Here is a 21,641-nt window from a genome sequence, read left to right as displayed (position 1 = left end):
TGGAGGTTGGGGAAAAGGAGACAGGCAGTTTGGGGGTTCCCATAGCGAACATGGTGGGGGTGGACAAACAATGGCGTGTGTGGTAGCACCAAGAAAGGATCCAGCTCTTGGTGTGAATAGGCAAGCCCATTGGCACCAGCCACCAGCCCGGACACACTTCAGTTATTCCTTCTTGCATTTCATGGAATTCTACTGGTGTGGAGAGAGAAGGCCTTCCAAACAGGCCATTCCAGTTTCAAACCTTCCATCCCACCTTTTTGGTAAACACTAAAAGATTAAGTCTCAGCATGCGGAAAACCAAGCCATGGCTTTCCAACCCGCTCCTTAAAGCAAAACACTGTTTTCCTAGAGAGGATGGGAGAGTTACAGGGGGCCATGTGAGGAGGCTGCTGTCGGGAAAGGCATGTTTTTTAACCCTGGATCACACTCATGGGAGATAGAGCATCGACCCACACCAGCCCGTGGCTTAGAGAGGGCAACGCCCCCAGCCCTCCACCCTGGAGTCACAGCTCTGCTTTGTGTCTCCCTGTGTCTTCCCCTCTAAGAGGAGGAGCCTGAGCACAGAATCCGGGTCCGAATCACCAAGCTCCGTCATGGAGGCCCCAATCAGGATCTGACTGTCCTGGAGATGAACCGGGAAAACCCACAGCAGAAACAGATCGAGGGGCTGGTGACTGACGTGCTGGAGAGGGAGGGGCTCGCCGCCGAAGGTGGGCCCTGAGGGAGGGGCTCAGAGCTGTCGGAAGGGCTTGCCACAGGAGTGGCAGGGCTGGGTCAAGGCGGACTGGTGCCCTCCGGCTTGGGACCTGGAGGGCAGGGGAGCCTCTAAAGCGCCCAGCCTTCCCCTCCTCACTACCCGTATTGCGCCTTCCAGGCAAGATTGAAATCAAAATTGTACGACCTGGGGCTGAAGGTAACGAGGAGGACACGCGTTGGCTGACAGACGAAGACACGAAAAACCTTAAGGAGATCTTCTTCAATATCTTGGTGAGCCCCACCCCACCCACCACGTCCCGGGCCCCCAGCTCACCCCACTGTGCAGCTGAGATCAAGGTCTGGTTACACCAGCCGTCCATGGCTAGCATCCCGATGTCGAGGTGAAGCTAAGCCTCACTCACCCCGTAGGAGGTTGCATCCCCAGCCCCTGCCTCCCACCGAAGTCTCGGGGACCCGCCCCCCAGATCCGACAGCACAGGACTTCCCTCGGCTGTAGGCAGCACTTCCGGCTCAGCCCCCCTTTCCTCCCAGGTGCAGGGAGCCGAAGAGGCCAATAAAGAGCGCCAGCGACAGAAAGAGCTGGAGACCAACTACCGCCGCGTGTGGGGCTCTCCAGGCGGCGAGGACACTGGGGATCTGGAGGAGTTGGACTTCTGAGACCAGCACTGCCAGGCCCTCCAAGGATTTCAGAATCGTCCTGATGGGCTCTGCCTCCTCCTCATCTCCCTCCTTGGGGCCCCGGAGGCAAACGGGCAGGTTGGCGCCACGCTCTGGGCTCTGGACTTCACGGGCCCAGCCCAGAGGGTTGTGAGGGTGTGTGTGGGCCCAACAAGGGAGAGCCACCCTAAGGCCTCAGCCAGGCCTATGGGCTCCAGGCCCCAAACATGCCTTCCTTTGCCTCTTTGGCTTTTCCTGTCCCCTGACTTCTTAGCTCTTACCCCATTTTACCCAGAGATGTGAGAAGATCTTGTGAGCGGGGCATGGTGGGAAAAGCAGTTTATCAGACTCCAGGAAAGCAGACCCCACCCTACCTCGATGCCCTGTTGCTGTTGAGAGCTGCTCGCCCCCTCCCTTGGATTTCCTCCTTCCTGTCCCGATATCTGTGCTTCTGAGTCAGGAGCCCTTACCTCTCACTGAGGGAATAGGAGACCTTACGTCTCACCTCACACACAGTCCCAGCAAAAAGGGTTGGATGTGGAGCTACCCACCATGTCCTTCAGGTTTCTAAATAAAGAACTGGACCATCAGTGCATCGTCCTTTGTAGGGGAGGTCTGGTGTCTTTTCAGGATGGGAGACCTGTCCTCTGGTCCTGTTTGCTCTACCTCCCCCACCCCCAGAGAGCATCAGTGTGCCTGGGGTACACAGGCAGAGGTTAGGCCAGCTGACAAAGCCCACCAGCCTGGAGAGAAATGCTGTTCTCTTCTGGGTAAACTGACCAGGCATGGGCCTCCAGCGGACCGAAGGAGCCCCTGGGTGTCAGTCTTTGCAAAGGACAGCACTTATACACCAGTGTACATACACAGAGCTCTGAAGGATGAGGATTTGGAGGCAAGTCCTAGAGGATCCTAGAAGCTGCGGCAAAGCTACAGGAGACTTTCCATGCCTCCTTTCAGTCTATTCCTATCCTTTATTTCTAGAAAATAAAAAAAGGCCACTATTAGGGAACCAACCCAGGGTCCCACGTCTAGGTGAGCTGCCGACCTGCAGCCAGCCATTGCTTCAGTTGAGCCTTACAATCTTCTCCTCTCCCTCTTTACATCCTGAAAGTCAAAATGTGTACCACAGAGACTCTCCCACGTCCACACAGGGCATCTTCCTTCCTGCAGCATGCTCCACATTCCACTTGCCTGCCAGCCCTCCCCACCTTGTTATTTACCGTTTCCTGGAAAACTCCACCTACAACCATGACAGGGCTGCTGCCCACATGCCAGCTTCAGAGTATTCCAGAGACAGGTGGGCCTGGTGTCTTCATCTCTTCCCGATTGCCACGGACAGCTGTGGGTACCTCTTGCCCCGTTTCCTCTCCCAGGGTAGAGGACCCTCAGGACAATAATGGTCAAGTCTCCCCTTTGGGTCCCCAGCCAAGAGGGGACCTTGCAGCCCATGCTGGAGACAAAGGAGGTTCATGATAGGAAAGGGTCAGAGGACATTGCCCTCTCTGGAAGTGGCAAGTGAGAGCTCAGGTTATTGAAGGAACTCATGGAGCTGGCCCTCTTCTGAATGTGGATGAGTGCCGATTGTACGTGTTACGCTTAAATTGTTTTGAAATGTAGACAAGTCCGGCTTCCCATATCCCTGTGAATGTCTTGAGGGGGTAGATGCTGCAGCTGTGTGAGAACTTAGGAGTTGTCTTGAGTGGCCATAGGCAGGACACTGCATTCAATCCAGCACCCCCTTCATCAGTAGACCCTTAAGTGATTTCCTTTCTGATGCTGACCAAGCACTGGCCTCCAGGGGGCAGTAATGAGGGTGTGTGTGTGGGGGGGGGGTTGTCCCAGCCTGAGCTCTGAAGGGATGAGGATATGGAAAGTCTTAGGGGATCCTAAAAGCTTCTGTCGGGTTACAGGAGACACCCTTGGACTGAGAAGGAAGAAGCTGGGCAGGTTACCTTTGGCACCTCAGCTTGGTCAGAAACCACAGAACCCTCACTGCACTGAACCAATCTGAACCTAGTTCCCTTGTCCTTTCTTCTGCCTTTTGGCAGAGTTCCCATGAAGGTCAGTCCGTCTCAGCTGTGCTAAGGCAAACAAAAGGACCAGAACAGCAGGTGTGTGGCAGATGGCATCCAGAAGAGGGTGGGCAAGTTCGGGGACAAGAAGAACCCAAGTGTAGAAGTTCATGGCTGGTTGTGGGGCTGCATGGGCAGAAGGGGTGGAGCAGCCCACTTGCCTGTGCCCACCCAGGGGTGTCCTTCCCATTCCGCCACAGCCTGGAGCGCTTTGTCACGCCACCTTTCATCCCTCAAGACTAATGTAACCCATTAAAAGAAATCAATTACTTGGCAGTAGAGTTTGCCGACACCCTGACCATTTTTCACTGGCCTGCGGATGGATCCCTCAACAAGTGACTTCATTGTGTCGAGGGTCCTTGTTCCTCTCCATATCTAACACCCTGAGCTTCTGAGGAAGGGTGTGAGTTTTTGCTAGGAGGAAGGAAGGTGGAGATAGATAGATGATGAAAGCAGACCAAGGATCTCGGCTGATAGGCAATGAGATCGGCCAGCCTTCCTGCCTTTGCCCCAGACCACACAAGTCCATCTGTCTGTCCCTGCCCTCATGTCCATTCCCCTCTGGGCCACGCTGATGTGTGAGGTGATTACCCAGCGTGGAGCTCTGCAGAACAGCCTCCAGAGCTCTGACCAGACCCTATCAGTTCCCTGACACATCTACAGATGAGAATTTTAGAGGACACCAGGAGTTAGAATCAACTCTACCCAAAGACGCTAACAGCACCAACTGACTCTGTAACATAGACAACAGCATGTGGGGGCCAACCTGCATTAGCTACTACTAACCTAGGCTTGATCAGGCCTGATGCTTATAGCTTCTACACACAAAAACAGCAGGGCTGACTGCACAGTAAGCTGAGTACTGTGGCTCAGGCCACCATGACCTGAGGTGACCCCATAATAGGAGTGGGCAAATGCCTACATCCGCTGGCATGGATCTTGTGGACACCAGGAAACTGGGTATGGTTGGGAAAGCTTGGTCCCTGCAGTCCCTAGTACCGCCCCCCCTTAGCTCTGCCACCTAGTGACTAACTAAGGTAACCCAGGCCAGCACCTCTCCTAGGATCACAGATGCCCTTTTAACGCATGTCTCTGGGGTCACTTGCCCAATGTCCCCCAGCCAGGGAACAGTGGGCCGGGTTTCAAAACTAAATTTCATTCTTGAACCACAACCACCCCACCTTTCCAGCCCTTAACTCTCCAGGCCTGTCTGTCTCTCCAAACACCATGCTCCAACTCTTTGGCAGGCACCAATCGTGCACCTGACTCCGTTCACAGAACCCCGGACTGTCGCACAAAGCTGAGACTACCTCTGTGCCTGTGGGTACTGTCCTAACTCCAGCCCAGAAAGGACCTCTGCCTGGCCCTTTCCCATCTCCAGTTCCCCAACGTCCACCAAGACCACACCCTCTCCTGCCTCTTCAATAACAGACCATTGGCTCACCCCCTAGACAAAAATCACTTCCTCTTTAATTGCTGTTAAGATTCACATCGCCTGCTTTGGAGGTGAGGGGGGCAACCCCTGCCCCCTCCTCACCCCACTCCCCGATTACCTGGTCTTTTGCAAAATATTTTAGCCAGGAAAAACAAAAACAAAAACAAACAAACAAAAAACCAAAATAAAAACCAGAAACCACTGACACAGACGGCCCAATGCCTGGGTTGACTAAAGGAGGCAGGGTTGGGCTAGGTCAGTCCATTCCACCTCCCCTTTCTGGGGATGGGGCTAGGACCCTGACACCCTCCCAGCCACTGCACACCCTCTCAGCCCTGGCTGGGAGGGAGCAAAGGATAGAGAAACGGATCTGGAGCTGCTCCAGTGAGAGAGGAGCTGGACAGAAAGGATTATGGGGGAGGGGCCCCATTGTAGGGGTGCCCCCCTACCCCAGATCACCACGGGCGCTGCACAGTCACAGGTACGCAGTCACGGTCACAGACACAACCCGAGAGCACCCCCACCCCACCCCACCCCTGCCCACCCTTGGCTTCCCCTACCCTGAAATGCCCTCCCCTCGCCCCTACCCACCCCATCCCCATGTTGGGGAACAAAGCAATAAATTACAAGACCCCTCTCTAGCCCTCTCCTGTTCCCATCCTCCCCCATCCCAGGATCCCAAGGGGAAGGACCCAGGCTCTCGGCTCCCCCTGGCTCTTCAGCTTCCATTCACAGACAGGTAGAGGGGGATAGCTGAGTTCCACTTCTCACGGACCCTTTCACGGAAAGGGTTGGGGACCCCTCCACCTCCATGGGCAGCAGGGGTCCTGCCCCTCGCTGCCCTTCCCCCTCACCGGGCAGTGAGGTCAGCATGGAAGGGGTGGGGTCCCCATATTGGTCCCAAGCCCCAGGGCTAGTCCTCCAACTACTAACCCCTCCTGCTGGCGTGGCGTTGCCCCAGGAGCCAGCCTGGGTTTGGGCTCCGGCCACCAGATTGTAGAACGCAGGCAGGACTGGATCTTTTACCTGCCCCTAGCGGGCACGAGCCAGCAAGTCCGAGCGCCCTGGAGCCGGTACAGCTAGCTGCAAGGGCAGCGGGTAGACAGACCCAGGGCAATCCAAGTATGCAAACAGTGGAGTAGGGGCGTGTGGAGCTAGGGTCTCCGTGACTCGCTGGGGAGAGGGAGGTGAGTCTGTGTCTCCTGGGAGGCGTGTGGGGCTGTGCCCTCGTGAGGGTAGGAGGTGCTCCCGCGGGATGGGGTGCGGACTGGAGAGGTGAGTGGGTGCATCAGTCCAGCGGTCCACCCGGTGTGGTCGTGCCCGGCCCGCGCAGGGGGGTAGGAGGGGGTGTCTCTCTCCCGCTGCTGGGCAACTATACCAGCGCGATCGTGGTGTCCACGCGGCCCAAACTGGCAGCGCTGCTCCGGCGCCTCGGACTGGGCGTGGCGGTAATGCTGGGGGTGGTGGCTGCGCTCGGTGTGGTGGCTGTGCTGCCGCCCTCTCCCGGGCAGCCGTGCTGGAGGAGGATGTCTGCACACAACTGGCTGCCTGCCTGGCGAGCGTAGAACAGTGCCGTGCGGCCCTGCGCGTCCCGGGCCGCTACGTCTGCGCCGTACTGCAGGAGGGACAGGCCGTGTGACCGACCAAGCGCCATCCAGGGGACCTCCACCCGCACACCTACCACTCTATGCCTCCAAAGCCCACCTCTGGGCTCCCTCCCCCTACCTCTCCGCTCACGTACCCACAACAGCAGCTGCGTGATGACAACGTGGGCGAGCTCGGCCGCCAAGTGCAGCGGCGAGCGGAGCTGCGGGTCCTCCACGCTGGTGTCGAGTGGCCCATGTCGCGCGTGGGCCAGAAGCAGCAGGACGGTGGCCACGTCCTGGGCCTGCACAGCGGCCCACAGCTGGTGGCCCAATGGCTCCTCCGTGGTACCCAGAGGCGCCAGGAACAGCAGCTGCTCGTACTTGGCGCGAATCCACGACTCACGCTCCTCCCTGCAGTACCAGGGACCAAGAGGAAGAGTTGTAGGGGACCTCTAATCAAGACCTCCCAGAAACCGTACAGCCTCCCCACTGATCCTCCATCCTTACCGCGAAGAGTCCCGCGTGGGCTTGGCACGGCCCCGAGTGTCGCTCTCCCACACGCGGTTGGCCGTGTCGTTGCCTATAGCCGTCAGCACCAGGGTCAGCTCCCGCGGCCAGTCGTCCAAGTCCAGTGAACGCACGCGGGACAGGTGTGTGCCCAGGTTCCGGTGGATGCCAGAACACTCGATGCAGATGAGTGCACCCAGATTCAAGCTGGCCCACGTGGGGTCTGGGGACGGGGTGAAACAGTGAGCGGTAAGCTGAGGTTGGCAGCACATCAATAAGGCACTCCACTTTTCTCCAGACTCCATCCAGCTAACTCCCTAGTTTGGGATCCTGCTCCCCAGATCCCGCAGCAGCGCCCCTGCACTCACTGGGAGCTCCACAGTCCACGCAGGTAGAGTTTCCCTTGGCGTTTCGGATTGCCTGGATGGCCACGGCTTCGCTTTGGCTGTCAGTGCGCAGCTGCAGACAGAAGTGAGGGTCAGAGCTGCACCTCGGACCCTCAGCCACGCTTTCTGGCCTCCGCCAACAGCCTCCAAACCTTTACCTTGACCTTGCTGCTCTCACAGCACTGCAGACTGGCCAGGATCTGACTCTCGATGGCCTGGACCCAGGCATCCCGCTCCTCGAAGCTGGCCGCCTCAAAGTGCCACGTCTGACCAGTGCTGGACACGATCAGGAACTCAAAGTTTTCCTCTGGGTGGGTGGATGGGAGAGGTCATGAGGGACAGAGTTCAAGCCGGAAGGCCTTCCCCAAACCCTTCCTCCCTGATGTCCTTGGAGTCCCTAGGAGTGGGATAGTGGGAGAGGGGAAGCAGAAGGTGGGAAACAGCAGGAAGCCCGAGCACATGCAGGGAGAAGCAGGGCACCCCCACCCCTTCTGCACCCCAGCTTAGCACCCCTCCCGGCTCCCGCTTGTTACCTGCTTTATAAATATTTCTTAAACTACCAAAGGATTTTAGTTTCCACATTTTGCGCTTGGCTGGTTTCCCGAAGCGAAGGAGATAGAGACAGAATGAAAAGTACGACAGAGAGAGAAAGGAGAGACCGAGGAAAGAGAAAGAGGCAGATGGAGAGAGAGAGAGACAGTGACAGAGAGTACCAGAGACAAAGCAGGACAGACAGATGGGGAGAGAAAGCAGAACTAAAGTCAGTGGCCCCGGAGCAGCGTGGAGCGGAAGCCAAGAGCCATGAGAGTCGTCGGCAGATCTGGAACCCGGGTCTGAGCACCAGGCAAAGAATGGGGCAGTGGGGGGGTGGGAGTGGGGGGCGGGGGTGGGGTGGGCAGGTATGACCAGAGAGAAACCTGGTCTCTGTGGGGGGGAGGGGTGTCAGAACACAGTAGGAAAGGGGCAAGAGGCTGGGATGAGGGCCCTGGGGCTCAGAAGTCAGAACTGGGAGTAGGGATTGCTATGGGGTGGGGTGGGGGGGCAGATATAGGAATCAGTGGTCAAGGGCTCTTGGAGGAACCTGCCAATCATAGGTTACCAAGAGCAGGGGCTGGGGCGTCGATGGGGACACCGAGTTCAGGGTCTGCGGTGCTAGATATGGGTGCAGAGGATGGGGTCAGAAGTGCAGATAAGGGCAGGAACCAGGAGAAAAGAACAGGAGCTACAGACTTTTGAGAACAGGGGCTGGGAACGAGGGAGGGACTGGAGCTGGGTGGTGGCCATCCATTCCCCCACTTGGTTATGTGCAGTGGGGATGACGGTCAAACACTCAGTTCAGGCACGTACCCTGCTCTTTGAGAGCTAGTCAGGGGTTGGGATACAGGGGGTGAGGGTCTGGAGTGGGAGTGGAACCCCCACCACAGCCTCACCTTCAGCCTGCACAGTTGAGCCTTCCGTCTTGGATGGTGTGGTCAACTTTTTCCTCCTCTGCTTCTTCACCATGGGAGAAGGTGGGGGTTCCCGACTCAGGGGACTCAGGTCTCCAGATGGGGTACAGTCTTAGGGAGGGGTACATGGTGCCTCAGTTGCCCTTCCATAGACTCCTTATGACTTGCACCCTGCCCTGAACTAACTGACATTCTAGGGTATCCCTCCTTAGCTGTCCCTGTCTAAAAGGCACCCCTGGATCATTCCTGGGAAGTGGGCAGAGGAGGGCTTTAGAATCCAGATCTCTACTCAGCTCTGGTCTCTGCAACTTTCTGGCCTGGAGACCTTGAGCAAGCTGATTTCTTTTCTGAGCCTCATTTTTTTTTTTTCCAGCCCTAAAGTGGGGATAATAATCTTGACCTGGTAAGTTGTTGTCAGAGCATCTATTACAGTGTTACTTTCTGTTCATGTGTATGTCTGTGTAATATATAAATGACATAATTTTTATATAGCCAAACATTTCAAACACTGATGGTTGTTGACGGTGTGCTGGTCAAGGCCCCCAGCTTGTTAAATTAAATCTTGGAGAAATTTCCTATAGGGTGGAAACTGAGGCATAGAGAGGACAAGTCACTTGCCCATGTTGCAAGGCACGCTAGAATCCTGGCTCAGGCAGACAGATTGGCTCTGGAGTCTAGCTGTCTTCACTGCAGACACAGCATAGGAGCTCGGTGCCAGTCACCAGCAGACACCCCTGTGTTCCCTCAGACATCTGTTCCTGCTGCAAGCCTCTGCTTTCTTACACTTCCCACCCATATCCCATTTGGGTCTGGAAGCCAGGAGATGGAGGGTAGCCCCGCTAACCAGTGCTGAGGGCCCGGGCCAAATTCCGGTCTGGCTTCAGCAGGTGCTTGGATGTCTGGTCTGGCGGAAGCTGAAGGGAGCTGGGGCTGGGGCTGGGGCTGGGCATAGGAGTAGTGGCTTCTGTAGGAAGGAGAGGGAGAGGTATCAGGGAGTCCATCTCCAGTCCTCTCTTTATCAGCCCCCATCCCCACACAGCCAGGGTAGCACCAACTCCTTCCTCTCCTCAGCCCTTTCCTCTATCCCGGTCTCCTTCCCTGCCCACTTACCAGGGCCTTCACCCATCTGGACGGTGCTCATGTCCTTGACCAACCCATTGATGCTGGCTGAGGGGCCAAAAGCAGAGATAGCCCTTGGGGGCCGCTTGCCTGGGACTTTGACAGTGGTTCGTAACAAGTCCATCTCTTTGCCATGTGTACTGTGGATGTAATCCTGTAGAAGTACAGGGTTGAGAGAATGGGTGTGGGGGGGCAGGAGGGGCCCTCTGGTCTTTGAGAGTGCTGAGAAGTAGGCAGTAATAACAGGATACAGAGGGGTCCTGAGAGCTGACTGGACTGGGAAGACCCTGTAGGGAGCAGACCTGCCAGAGTTGGCCAAGAAGCATTCCCCGAGAGGCAGGCCGGGGACAGGCCCATCCATGGTACTGCAGGTTCCTGGGGCAAGGGATACCTTCCTGTCCCCAGGACAGACAAACTTCATCAGCCTAAGAGAAAAGGACTAAAGCTCCCCAGAAATGATGCCAGGACTTTGTCGGAGACAAGGGGAAAAAAAAAAAGAGAGAGAGAAGGATGTCCAAGGTTTTTCAGAGTGGACCATCTCTGCTACTCACATTAATGCTGGGGTGGTACAGTAGAAAGCCATTGCTGGAAAGAGTCACATATTTTTTCTTCCATTCTTTGTTCAATGAGTTACCACTTCTCTTTAGCAGGAAGCTCTGGAAGATCAGGAAAATGTGTGGGAGGAAAAGTCAGCTAAGAAAGCCACTGCAGACCTTTCTTCAGCTCCTGAGCCCCTTACCTGTTTAATGGGGATGGCTCGGCCACTCCCCGTTGTCTCTGCCCGACTGTCTAAGCTCCGCTTCTCAGAATCACTGCCACGTCGGTTCTGGAATGATTGTTGGAATTAGCCAGAGGACCAGTAGGATAGAATGATGGGAAATAGTGAAAAGACAGAGGAAGAGCCCCACAGAGAAGTCTAGGGACTAAGGACGACAGGCAGGCCACAGGACAGGAGAAAAAGGGGGCCGGTGTGTCCCATACCGCAAAAAGGCTGGTCCTTCGCTTGGCTGCCCGGTGTAGGGACCCTGGGGTGCTTAACCCAGCCACGGCGGCCGCCTCAGCTCGGAGCTCCCGGTGTCCGACGTTGGGTGAAGATGGAAGGGAGGAAGAGTAGTCACTAGTGTGGCCCCCGTTACTAGCCTGGAGGCATACAGAGGAGTCAGCAGAGCTCAGCATCGACACCCAGCAAGCTAGGCTGACATCCAGGATGGGACATTCCCTACTGTTATTATTATTCGTTCATTGCCATCAGCAACCCAAGTCTCCCCTAGCACTCTGCCCCCAGATGCTTTAAGTTTTCCCAAGTTTGACTCCCTGAGGACCGACGGCCATACGGCAGTGCAAGGAGGGAAGGTAACCTGCTTAGAGACATTACAAATGCCACCTCATGCCTGGCCAATTTCCACTTCGAGGTTACTTTCTTTCTCTCTTTTTTTTTTTCTTGTGTAGCCCTGCCTGTCCTGGAACTCACCCTGTAAACCAGGCTGTCCTCGAACTCAGAGATCCGCCTGCCTCTGCCTCCAGAGTGCTGGGATTAAAGGCCTGCACCACCACCACCACCACCGCCACCACCGCCGCCCGGCCTCAACACTGCTTTCTAATCCCCTCCCGATGAGCCGGACATCAGTCTCTGACACCCCAAACTCACCTGCCCGGCTACGGGAGTAGAAGCGGCCGAATGGCTAGGTGAGCTGGGCAGGGACTTGCAGGCAGCCAAGAGTTGCTGCTGTTTGCGTAAAGTCACCACTTTCTGGGCCACTGGAGGGAAGGGGAGTTGGAGGAGTCAGGAGCAGGAAAGATACCCAAGACCTATTCTGAGGAGCCCCCGGAGATAATAAAGCCCCAACTTCCTCGTCACCAGAGCCTCCAGGCCACCTATGGCCTAGCCAGATCCGGCAGCCCAGAAACCACCTGAATTAACCAAACCTTCCAGAGGCTCCCAGACCCCTCCTCCCTCCCAGAGGCCAGTTTCATAGGACCTCTGGCTTTCTGCCTGCTGGGGGCTGCCACACTCACCCTCCTGGAAGACCCGGTCCACATTGAGCCCATATGTAGCACAGGTTTCATAGTAGCTGCAGCGTCTCATCTCTGCGCACAGCGCCCTGGCTCGAGCATCGCCCACCACCCGAGGAGAGGAAGCACTGATCCTGTCTGAGGGCACAGGAAAGGGGCAGGCCTGGAGGGGTGCCCTTCCTCCAGTGTTCCACGATTCCCGTTACCGCGTGTTTGGAGCCCAGGCTAGACCTCCTGGAGTATGGGAGAATATCTGTCCTCAAGTGGACTGTTGGCTGTATAGGCCCCTTTGTGAGTACTGGGCCCAGTGAAGTCTGTGTGTGTGTCTGTCTGTGTCTGTCTTTGTGTGTGTGTCTGTCTGTCTGTTTCTGTCTGTCTGCCTCTCTGTGTGTCTGTCTGTCTGTTTCTGACTATCTGCCTCTCTGTGTCTGTCTGTATGTTTCTGTCCGTCTGCCTCTCTGTGTGTCTGTCTGTTTGCCTGTGTCTGTCTTTGTGTGTGTGTGTGTCTGTCTGTCTGTATGTTTCTGTCTGCCTCTCTGTGTCTGTCTCCGAGCGTGTGTGTGTCTGTCTGTGTGTGTCTGTCTCTGTGTCTATCTGTGTGTGTGTCTGTCTGTCTGTCTGTCTGTGTTTTCAGGCAATACTCCCGAAGTTGAGTGGAGGTTCCTGACAATGGCTGTGACTCCCTGATGACAAAAAAAAAAAAAAAACCCTGAAAACTCACTGAACCTGAGAGCTGTGTATGGGAAGAGACCCGGGCTGTGAAGTAGGGAACAGTTGAATGCCTGGAATGTAACAGGTGGGCTGCTCATTCTACAGTCAGAGAAACCAGGAGGCAAGACAGGTGGAGGCTTGCACCTGCAGCAGCATGTGCAGCCACATAGAGCACCCTGCCAGCTGGACAAAGATGGTAGTGACTATCTCCTCCTGTCACGGTACAGTCTCAGTGCTTCTGGGCTCCTACCAGAAGAACTAGAAGTTTTCCGCTCTCTCCTTATTTCTCCAGTATCCCCGTTTCCTCTGTTTGTAGGGAAATTCCTCTCTAACAGTGTCAGCCTGACCCAGCTGAAGGGAAAGGCTTTCTATCCACACTAGGACCTGACATTCTCTGTGTTTCCTACAGTAGTGGCGTCAGGAATGGCAGAGTGAACACAAGGTAGCCAACATCTCCAGAGATGGTCATTACAGCTGTCCTTTCCTCCCAGGCTGTCCTCTTTCCTCTGCTGAGACCTTGGGAAGTTAGTTTGGCTCATTATTTCCTTATTTGGACATCAGGCTCCCTCTAGAGGGTTGCTGGAATCGGAATAGCCAGTTCGACACCTTGCCAAATTATCAACCACAGTGGGCAATACTTATAGGCACCCTTCACCCTCCCCTAAAAGCTTCCATATCCCCTCCTTACCTTGGGTCCCAACCAGAGCCAGGGCCAGACCTCCTCGTCCTTCCCCCCGGAGGGAGCTCAGCTGCCCGTGGAGACGGCTCACAGCCTGGAAGCTGCTTTCATCCTCCAGGCTGAAGACGAGGATCACGGCATCCGCCCAGCCTGAGAACTTGCAGGGGATGAGAGGGCAGACAGGGTCATACAGGCCCCCACCACTCTGGATACCATTCAGAGGGTGTCCGAACAAGCCAGAGGTTGCTTCCATGTCCAATACTGACCTGACCCTAGCCAACCTAGCACCGCCTCCATTGCTCACCTTGGCATCGGGTGCTCCTGCTTCCTCCCGGATCAGAACCAGATGAGTCTGCCCATCCACCAACATCTCTTTTTTGTACTGCTCACCTGTCCAGAAGAGTTAAAAAGTTTAATAGGTCAGAGGTGCCAGGTCACCAAACCTCTCCACATTCCCTGAACGTTAGCTCTTGTGCCCCGAGTCCCATCCTGGTGCCTGCCCAGGCACTGATCTTCCTGGTGGGTCCCTGGCCCCCAGTCTTAGCTTACTGTGGCTCCCGGGAACTCACTCTCGGTCTTCTCCAGCACCTGGTATGAACCTGTGAGGAATCTGTGAATGAGGGATGACTTCCCACTCCTGACATCACCCAGCACACCCTAAAGGAGAGATGTGAGAAAGGAGAGATGTGAGCAGAGATAGAAGAGTTAAGAAAGGGCAAGATGCTGGGTCTGCTCATGCCAGAGAACCCACAGGGACTGGAGTGTCAAGCTACCCAAAAAGGTCCTCCAGGGGAGGAGCAGGGCATGGTATGGTAAGAAATGATCCCAAAGCTGGAACAGAGCACAAAGTAAGTAATGCTCATTTGTGTGTGTGTGTGTGTGTGTTGTTTAGTAAACACATTAAACCTGTGTGTGTAGTAGAGCACAGGCCAAGGCATCAGTTGAAAGTTTTACACCATACTAAGCAACAGAACACCAAGAGTTTTTAAAAAATGGCTCAGCGGTCAAGAGTACTAGCTTGCTCTTCCAGAGGTCGTGAGTTCAATTCCTAGCAACGGCATGGTGGCTCACAACCATCTATAGTGGGGATCTGATGCCCTCTTCTGGAATAAAGGAGTACATGCAAGTAGAGCGTTCATTCACATAAAATAAAACCTTAAGATGCTAGAAATGGGAAGCCTGGACAAATGGAAAGAGACGGAATGAAGGCTCAAGTCCTAAGAACAACTGAGCAACACACACACCCCCAATCCTGCCATGACGCTAAGATGCTAAACCCGGAGCATTCTTGGCTCTCAAAGAGGAGAGAGAGGTGAAGGGAGAGAATGGGGCGGGCTGGCGGGAGGTAAAGCTTGCCTGCAAGCCAAGGGCCTGGGTTACCTACCAGGCGCAGTTCGGGAATTGAGCGGCTCAAAGTCCATTCCTGGCTATTGACCACAGCCTCTGCAAAGGGAAAAGTGCAGTAAGAAGGGAGAATGTGGCCTAGGAGGACTCCCAGCCCTCAGCCACTCTCTTCTGAGGGGTTCACCTAACCTGTAAGACCCTGCCTGCCCTGGAGAGTGGTCCCCAGTCCCCATCCCAGCCACTCTCTCCACAGCTGTTGCCACCGCTCAGTGGTTGCTTAGCAACAGAGCTAGCAAGACGAAAATACTTCAGTTGGCATCTCCCTTTAAAACACATCCTCAAACACGGGTCCTTGCCCCAGACCAGATCAGGAGAACTTAACTAGTAATGACTGTCCTCCCACCAGAGAACAGAGGGTCCCCCTGACATTCTCAGGGCAGAGCCAAAGGGGAAGGCCTGAGTCCTGGGATGGAGTGGGTCTTCCTCAACCTTCATTTTACAGGAGCAAAGAACAGGGCTTTCCTGCCCTTTTTCAAGGTCAGTGGCACAGGTAGTTCTAACTCCTGTCCATCGCCCAGGGGGGACAGAACTTGGATTTTCCTCTGCCTAGATCACCATGGCCTCCAAAAGAACCGCGGGGTTATAAGGCTCCATCCCCAGGCAGAGAGAAACCACAGGCCTAGGGAGAAAAGGTTCTCCTTGCGCCTGTCGGGTCCAGCCCCCGCGCCTGACACCGGCCGGACGTTCCCGGGGCGCCGCAGCTGCGGCGGGAACTCGGGGATCCGGAGCCATCTGCTCCCACCCGCTCAGGAGCCAAACCCCCCGGGGCCGCCCCCGCTTCCAGACCCGCCTCCCCTCCGGGGAATGTGAACGGAACCGAGTCGTGGGTCGCTACCCACCCCCCACCCCCGCGCGCCTGTCTCTACCAGTTAGCAAATAATAAAAGCACCCCTCGGGAAGGAAAAAAAAAAAATTAAATAAATAAAGCTCCCTCCCTGTATGGCCTCCCAAGTCTCCACGGCTAAGAATTGTCTTTCCAGCAGTTCCGCCCCCTAACTCACTCCGGGGTCAGCCCCGAGCGGGTTTCGACGCCGCTGTGGGGCGGGGGTGGGTAGTGCGGGAAGCCAGGCTTCCTATCTGCCCCCTCGCAGTTCACATTTAAATCTGCGCGTGCCAGCCCCCGCTCACTCAAGAACGCCCAATCCCCCTTCAGTGCATGGAAAAACCACCAGCCGGCTCTCAGCCCAGGAAACCTGTCTCTGGCGAGGAGCCGGCTGCAAGGTCACTGCCACACCACCACCTGTGCCGATTACTCTGGGGAAACTGAGGCTTCCCCATCCCCTGCACCTCCAGGGTCCCTCCACACAAGGCAAAGCCCCTATCGCCTGGCTTCTAGACTCCAACCAGGGCCGAGATTGGGGTCTGAGGCTTCTCTGGGATGATTTCCTACAGTAAAGCATCCACCAAGGCCACCATTCCCCAGGAAGTACCAAAAACACTCCTGTCACGTCTCACGGCCTCAGGACCTCTTTTGCCCCAGCCCCGGGTCGAGGAGCGAGCCTAGCTCCTCCATCCACCCAAGAGAAAAAGCTTCCCTGGTTCTTGCACAGCGTCCCCCACCCTCCCAAATAAACTGTCCAGGTGTCTCCGGCCCTGACCCTCCCTACTCACTAGGGGAGGCGCGTAGCTCTGCGCCCAGCAGCTCCCTGGACCCGCTGCTGGAAGACAAGCCTGGGGGTCCGGGAAGGGGACCGGGGCCAGGAGGCCCCCCTGTGCTCTTGGTGAAGATACCGCTGATAAACTTGAGCATCTTGCGGTCACGAGTGGACGCTCGGCCGCCCTCCCGGCCCCTTTTCAGCCCTGGAGCTGGTGGCTCCAGAGTGATAGGGGGCGCAGGCCCGAGGGGCTGCGTGGAGGCGGTGGTGACCGAAGTGGCTGGCACTGGGGTTGCTGGCACGGTGAGCGGAGGAGGAGAGCCGGCAGTGGGTCCTGGGTGCAAGTCACTATTGTCCAAGGTCTTACTCTTGCCTTTCCGAGGGGACAGCTTCCCTCTCGCTCCAGCCCCAGCCCCGACCCCACCGGAGGTCGTGACTGCAGCGCCCCCTCCCCCGCCGGCCGCAGTGGCAGAAGCTCCCGTCCCGGCGCTGCTCTTTGACCCCTTGACCCTGGGCTTGCCCTCGCTTTCGGGCCATGACAGGCGGCTACCCGCGCCCTTGCCCCCGCCAGCTTTGGCTCCGCTCGTGGTCACGGTCTTGAAAGGCTTGGGAGCCGGCGGAGGAGGCGCCACCTTGAGCCTTCGGCTACCGGTGCCAGGATGCGGGGAGGACGAGCCCGGGACGCCGCCTCCCGTCCGGCCTTCGGGTTCCGGACCCCCCCAGCTCGGGCTGCTGAGTAGAGGGCGTCGGGAGGAAGAGGGGGCGCCCCCCGGCTTAGAGTCCGGGCTCAGCCCCCCGGAGAGCGGGGGTCCCGGAGGGGCGGCCCAGAGGGACAGTCGGCGGCCCGGAGCCGGGGAGACCGGGCGAGCCGGACTGGCCGGAGCCGGGGACAGCGTCGGGGGCTCCGCGCCCCCGGCGCCCGCGCTGCTGGTGCTGATCCACAGCGCATCCTGCCGGTGAAAGAGACGCTCGTGCCGCTTCTTGCCGGGTTCCTCCGCGCCTCGGGGGCTGCCAGGATCTCGGGGCTCGGGGCCTCTGGCCCCGGGGGCGCCGGCCGCGGCTGCAGACGGAGAAGGCGGCGGCGGAGGTACCGACTCGAGCTTGACCAGGGTCAGCGAGATGAGGTAGGTCGTTGTCCGGCGCTGAAGCGCGCCCGCGCCCCGGCTCATGGGGCCCGGAGACCCCCGAGCTGGGGAGGGGAGGGGACTCCCCGGGACTGCCTCAGGGGGGCCCGGCCATGGGGCCGCCCTGCTCGCTGCCCCCAGCCCCCGGACCCCGCTGAGCCCCCAGCCCGGCTCCGCTGTCGCCGCCGCCTCCGCCGCCTCCTCTTGCGCCCCCCTCCCATCACATGGGGCGCCCCCTCCCCATGCTCCCCGCCCTGCGCCCCCACCCCCTTGGAGCCCCGGGACCTTGGTGCTGCTCCAGGGAGGCGCGCCGGACCGTGCACCCCGGCCTGGGTGGGGGCGCTGAGATGGGCGGAGGAGGGTGGGGAGGACAGTCGTGGGGGCAAGTAGGGAAGAAGGGAAAGGGGGCAGGAAAAGGGGGACAGAGGACTCGGGGAGAAGCAGGGGAGCGGGGGAGGCAGGGGCGGGAATGCGGACTCAGTGGGCAGAGGCCGCGGATGCAGTGGGAAAGGGGGGTCTTGAGGGTAGGAGACTAGTGGGGCTGTCTGTGCGGGGGATTCGCAGGAGCACGGGGAGGATGCTAGGGATGGAGATATTGGAGGCGGTGGGGGAGGAAGGAGGGGACGGGAGGGGGTAGGAGCCCACGGGTCTGGGGTCTGGGAGGGGAGGGGCGTGGATCCTGGCGAAGAGTCCGGGGGGCCTCGCCCGGGATCGGCTCGGTCCGGATGCGCGTTGTGTCCGGGCGCTCCCCTCACATTGAGGAGGAGGCGGCCCGCGGGCCCCCCCAGTCCATCTCCCCCCCCCTCCACCAGCACCGCTGTCTGCTAGGGCGGAACAAAATCCAGGACCGGATTTCCCTTCCAAAACCCGGACTGGATTTCCTGGGGCTTGGATTCACCTCCGCCAACTACCTGGCGCCCCCCTCCTTTCTCACGCCAAGGTTAGGGACCACGAATGTGGAGTGTGACATTTAGGGACAAAGGCAAAACACTGATCTATTGGCTGGACAGGTACAGGGAACAGAACTCTTTTGGTCTCTGTCAATTCTGGGGAACTGAAATGGAAATGTGAGAAGCTGACATTCCTTCTCGGGACCCCTTTTCTTTCCTTTCTCGGGGTACCTGGATGAGTTTCCTTTCTCATCACCCAGCTCCCCCTTCCACCCCAACTCCCACCCCATACTGAGTACTTTCGCTGCACAGCGACTGGGACTGATTGTCCCAAAGTGAACTTGGAAATTGCTCCCCAGGGATGGGGACAAACAAGGAACTTAGTAGGGTGGGGGTGGGGGGTTGCCGCTAGAGGAGAGAGACTGGAGAGAGCTCCTGAGCCCAAGCTACAGCGTGAGTCAAAGGCCCCAGCTCAAGGTGGAAGAAATACATCTACCAATTGACACCCCCCTATTCCAAAATGCATCTAGTCTCCATAGCAACCGTAGCTCCAAGAGTGCCTCAGAAGCTGCGGCGGGGATGAGCGGAGAGGAGGGATCAGTGTGTAGGATGGGTGGGGGACCAATCAGGGGATGCTGGGCTAGTGAAAGCACTACTCTCACACCTGGTTACCCACCTGCGGGGGGTCTGGCTCCCTGGACACAAGGAACCCCTCAGTTGAGGCAGCGGGAGCCGGCCTCTTAGGTGTGTCCCTTCAGTCTCCTGAGGTCTGTGTAGCTGGGCTCTCAGAGCAGGTTAAAGGGAGAGGCAAGAGCGAATGGACAGGATGTGCGCTGTGTCCCCACCCCTTTAGGGGCTTTGGAGTTCAAGGCTTTGTCCTCCAGAGGGGCAGAGAAACATGAGCAGTTAAGTCGGTGCAGAAGACAGGCTGAGTCCCCTTGGAGGGGGGTGGTGGGCTGGAAGGAAGAAAGTCTCTCTGAAGCCTTGGAGACCCCTGCCCGGGATTTGGAGAGCCTCGGCGGTCCTTTGATTCGGCTTTCCACCCTCTTGACGCAGCTGAGACTATAATAAGTGCGGGCCGTGGGCGGCTCTTGGAGGCAGGAGCCAGCAGTGTTCCGCCCGGTCGGGGGTAAGGGTTGGGGGCTGAACCGGGATGCCGTGAGCCCTTTGTTTTCCAGAGGCCCCTACCCACTCTCTCCCAGATCCTATCTTGGAGGTCAGTGGTTTCTTAGGGAGTGCCCTTCAGAACTAGGATGGCACATCAGGACAGGAAACACACTCTTGATAAGGGGGAATTGTTAGCTTTTTAATATTCCGAGAGGCTGTCTCAGTTTTCCTTCGTGTTCAGTGGGAACAGAATTCTGTCTCAGAGTACAACAAACTACTTAGAGTAAAGCTTTGCCAGGTGAAGTGGTGCACCTCTTTGAGGAAGCTGAGGCAGGAGGATTGCTGAAAGTTCAAGGCCAGCCTGAGCTACACAGTGAGTTCAAGGCCAGCCTGAGGTAGACAGTAGGCTCCAAACCCAGTCTCAAAACAACAACAACAAAGCAGCATTGGGCTGAGGTGTGAATGGTAGAGCATGCCCGCACAGAGGTGGTTTGGAGGCCCTAGGTTCCGACATCTCCAGCAACACACACCACACACACAAATATGGAGAAAAGGTCTACTCTGCCTCCAACCATTCTCTTCTTACCCTCCTTTTTGAGACTTTAAAAAAAAAAAAAAAACAAAACCCTGTTCATTATATAGTTGAGTCTGAGGCTGGTTGAGGACTTGCTATGTGATCCAGGCTGCCCTAGAACTCTCAACCCTGCTCCGTTCTCCTGAATTGTGGGGATATAGTGCTAGGATTACTGGTGTGCTCCACCACACCAGCTCTCTCCCCCTTTCTAGATCTAAGGGGAGTTTCTTTGCTTGGTCCCAACTCCACTCTACTCAGAAAACGGGATCTAGAGTTCTTCCCTACAAAGTCCCCATTGTCATCACTTAGGATATCAAGGAAGACACTGCTGTGGTTCTTCTCTCAAAGGGTTGGGCGCAGGACTCAAGAGAACTAGCCTCGAAGGAGCAAGGAGAAGAGAGGGACATGGGAAGGCAATGGGACCATTCTACTAATAACCTAAACCAACCGATCCTTCCTCTAAATCATGCCCTGGTGTCAGGAGGTGCCCTTGATGGAAAAATTTTCTTTTTTGACATTTCCCTTCCTGGAGAAGTAGCTAAGAGCAGAGAGGACTGATGACCGGTATGATCAGGGGGCGAGGGAAGACGGGAGCCTACTTATGTGAGTCTCTTGGGCACCCACCGATGGATGAACTGTAACAACTCCCCCAGTTCCTCAGTGGTGGGCCTCGGGGATGAAGGACAGGCTTGCCAGGGCCCCACCACAGGATCCAAGGCTACAGTGGGCCAGGAGGATGTGGCGGATGGTGTTGCCATGGCAGCACTTCCTCTCTGTGTTGCCATTGCTTACTCTAATGGCACCAAGGAGGTAGAACGGAAAGGCACTGTGGAGGTGGGGGGAAGACAAGAACCGGAGCACAGGAGGGGAGGGGACTGAGGCAAGACCTGGGGACCTTGCTGCAAGGCAGCTATACAAAGCAAGTGTGGAGTTGTAAGGGTTAGTGTGCTTGGGAACCTGACATATCACGCCCCCTCGTGTGTGTGTGTGTGTGTGTGTGTGTGTGTGTGTGTGTGTGTTTCTCAGCTGGAGAACAAGAGGTCACTGATCTTTAGTGGGTCCTGGGAATGAACACATTATCAAGTCCCAGAACCTCTGCCCCAGACTGCTTCCTGCTCTGGACTCCCCAGACAGGGACTAGCATCTAATGGGTCTGTTAAGATCTGTCTTTATCCACACTCGGCTGCCAAGGAGGTCAGCTCCACAGTGACTGGAATTCTGTTTAGAGGTGATTTTAGAAAGAGGAATAAAAATAATACCCTCCTCCAGGTCTTTTCCCATCCTCCCCAATGTCCTTTCATGGGTCTCGGTTCCATCTTAAGAACTAGGAAGTGGCTGCTTGAACAGCAAGCAGTTATGTTATAACACAGTTAAGCCTTTCTGTGTCCCCGGCTGGTCCCCAAAACAGCCAAGTTGGGGACCGAGATGCAGCTCTTACCTCGTATGTTGTCCAGTGAGGCCTGGATCCCATCTCGGAGATCAGGGTCACCCACTCTCTCCGCCAGCTTCCTGAGTCGGCTTAGAGCCTGCTTGGCCACCTCATGTCGTCTGATTTCTGCTCTTACTGTGGCGAGAGCCAGCTGCCTCTGGGCATGCATGTTGCAAAGACCTGCCTTC

General features: G+C 56.9%; 2 protein-coding genes across 6 annotated transcripts in view; one reads left to right on the top strand and one right to left on the bottom strand.

The window, feature by feature from the left end:
* Positions 1-1,964, top strand: part of Os9 (OS9 endoplasmic reticulum lectin) — a 32,448-nt gene extending 30,484 nt beyond the window's left edge. For 2 of the 4 annotated variants that reach the window (XM_036169760.1, XM_036169758.1), the window contains exons 13-15: positions 546-710; positions 875-987; positions 1,249-1,964. In XM_036169760.1, coding sequence (XP_036025653.1) covers positions 546-710; positions 875-987; positions 1,249-1,374 — 404 coding nt within the window. In that variant the 3' untranslated portion in view covers positions 1,375-1,964. The remainder of the gene's footprint in view (positions 1-545; positions 711-874; positions 988-1,248) is intronic. The other 2 variants (XM_036169762.1, XM_036169761.1) reach the window with 1 other exon arrangement.
* Positions 1,965-4,894: 2,930 nt separating this feature from the next.
* Agap2 (ArfGAP with GTPase domain, ankyrin repeat and PH domain 2) lies at positions 4,895-18,263 on the bottom strand. Of its 2 annotated transcripts, XM_036169756.1 has the most exons (19): positions 16,346-18,263; positions 14,715-14,773; positions 13,900-13,987; positions 13,635-13,720; positions 13,340-13,487; positions 11,944-12,078; positions 11,576-11,685; positions 10,909-11,067; positions 10,667-10,753; positions 10,479-10,583; positions 9,919-10,081; positions 9,653-9,772; positions 8,791-8,919; positions 7,894-7,953; positions 7,519-7,667; positions 7,343-7,433; positions 6,975-7,197; positions 6,623-6,878; positions 4,895-6,496 (listed from the first exon to the last, which is right to left on the bottom strand). In XM_036169756.1, exons 1-19 carry the CDS (start codon positions 17,496-17,498, stop codon positions 6,254-6,256), a joined length of 3,564 nt encoding a protein of 1,187 aa, XP_036025649.1. In that variant the 5' UTR covers positions 17,499-18,263; the 3' UTR covers positions 4,895-6,253. The 2 variants fall into 2 exon arrangements, with proteins under 2 accessions (XP_036025649.1, XP_036025650.1); XM_036169757.1 differs by lacking the exon at positions 7,894-7,953.
* Between the last annotated feature and the right edge of the window lie 3,378 nt (positions 18,264-21,641).

The sequence above is a fragment of the Onychomys torridus genome, chromosome 20, assembly GCF_903995425.1.
Source record: "Onychomys torridus chromosome 20, mOncTor1.1, whole genome shotgun sequence".
Lineage (NCBI taxonomy): Eukaryota > Metazoa > Chordata > Mammalia > Rodentia > Cricetidae > Onychomys > Onychomys torridus.
This window is presented reverse-complemented; position numbering and strand designations above follow the sequence as displayed.

Coding starts and splice junctions, on each gene's coding strand:
- Agap2 (XM_036169756.1), bottom strand. CDS start 17,498: ATGAGCCGGGGCGCGGGCGCGCTTCAGCGCCGGACAACGACCTACCTC. Junction 14,774..16,345: donor AGAGCTACGCGCCTCCCCTA/GTGAGTAGGGAG, acceptor TTCCCTTTGCAG/AGGCTGTGGTCAATAGCCAG. Junction 7,954..8,790: donor CTCAACTGTGCAGGCTGAAG/GTGAGGCTGTGG, acceptor TCGGGAAACCAG/CCAAGCGCAAAATGTGGAAA.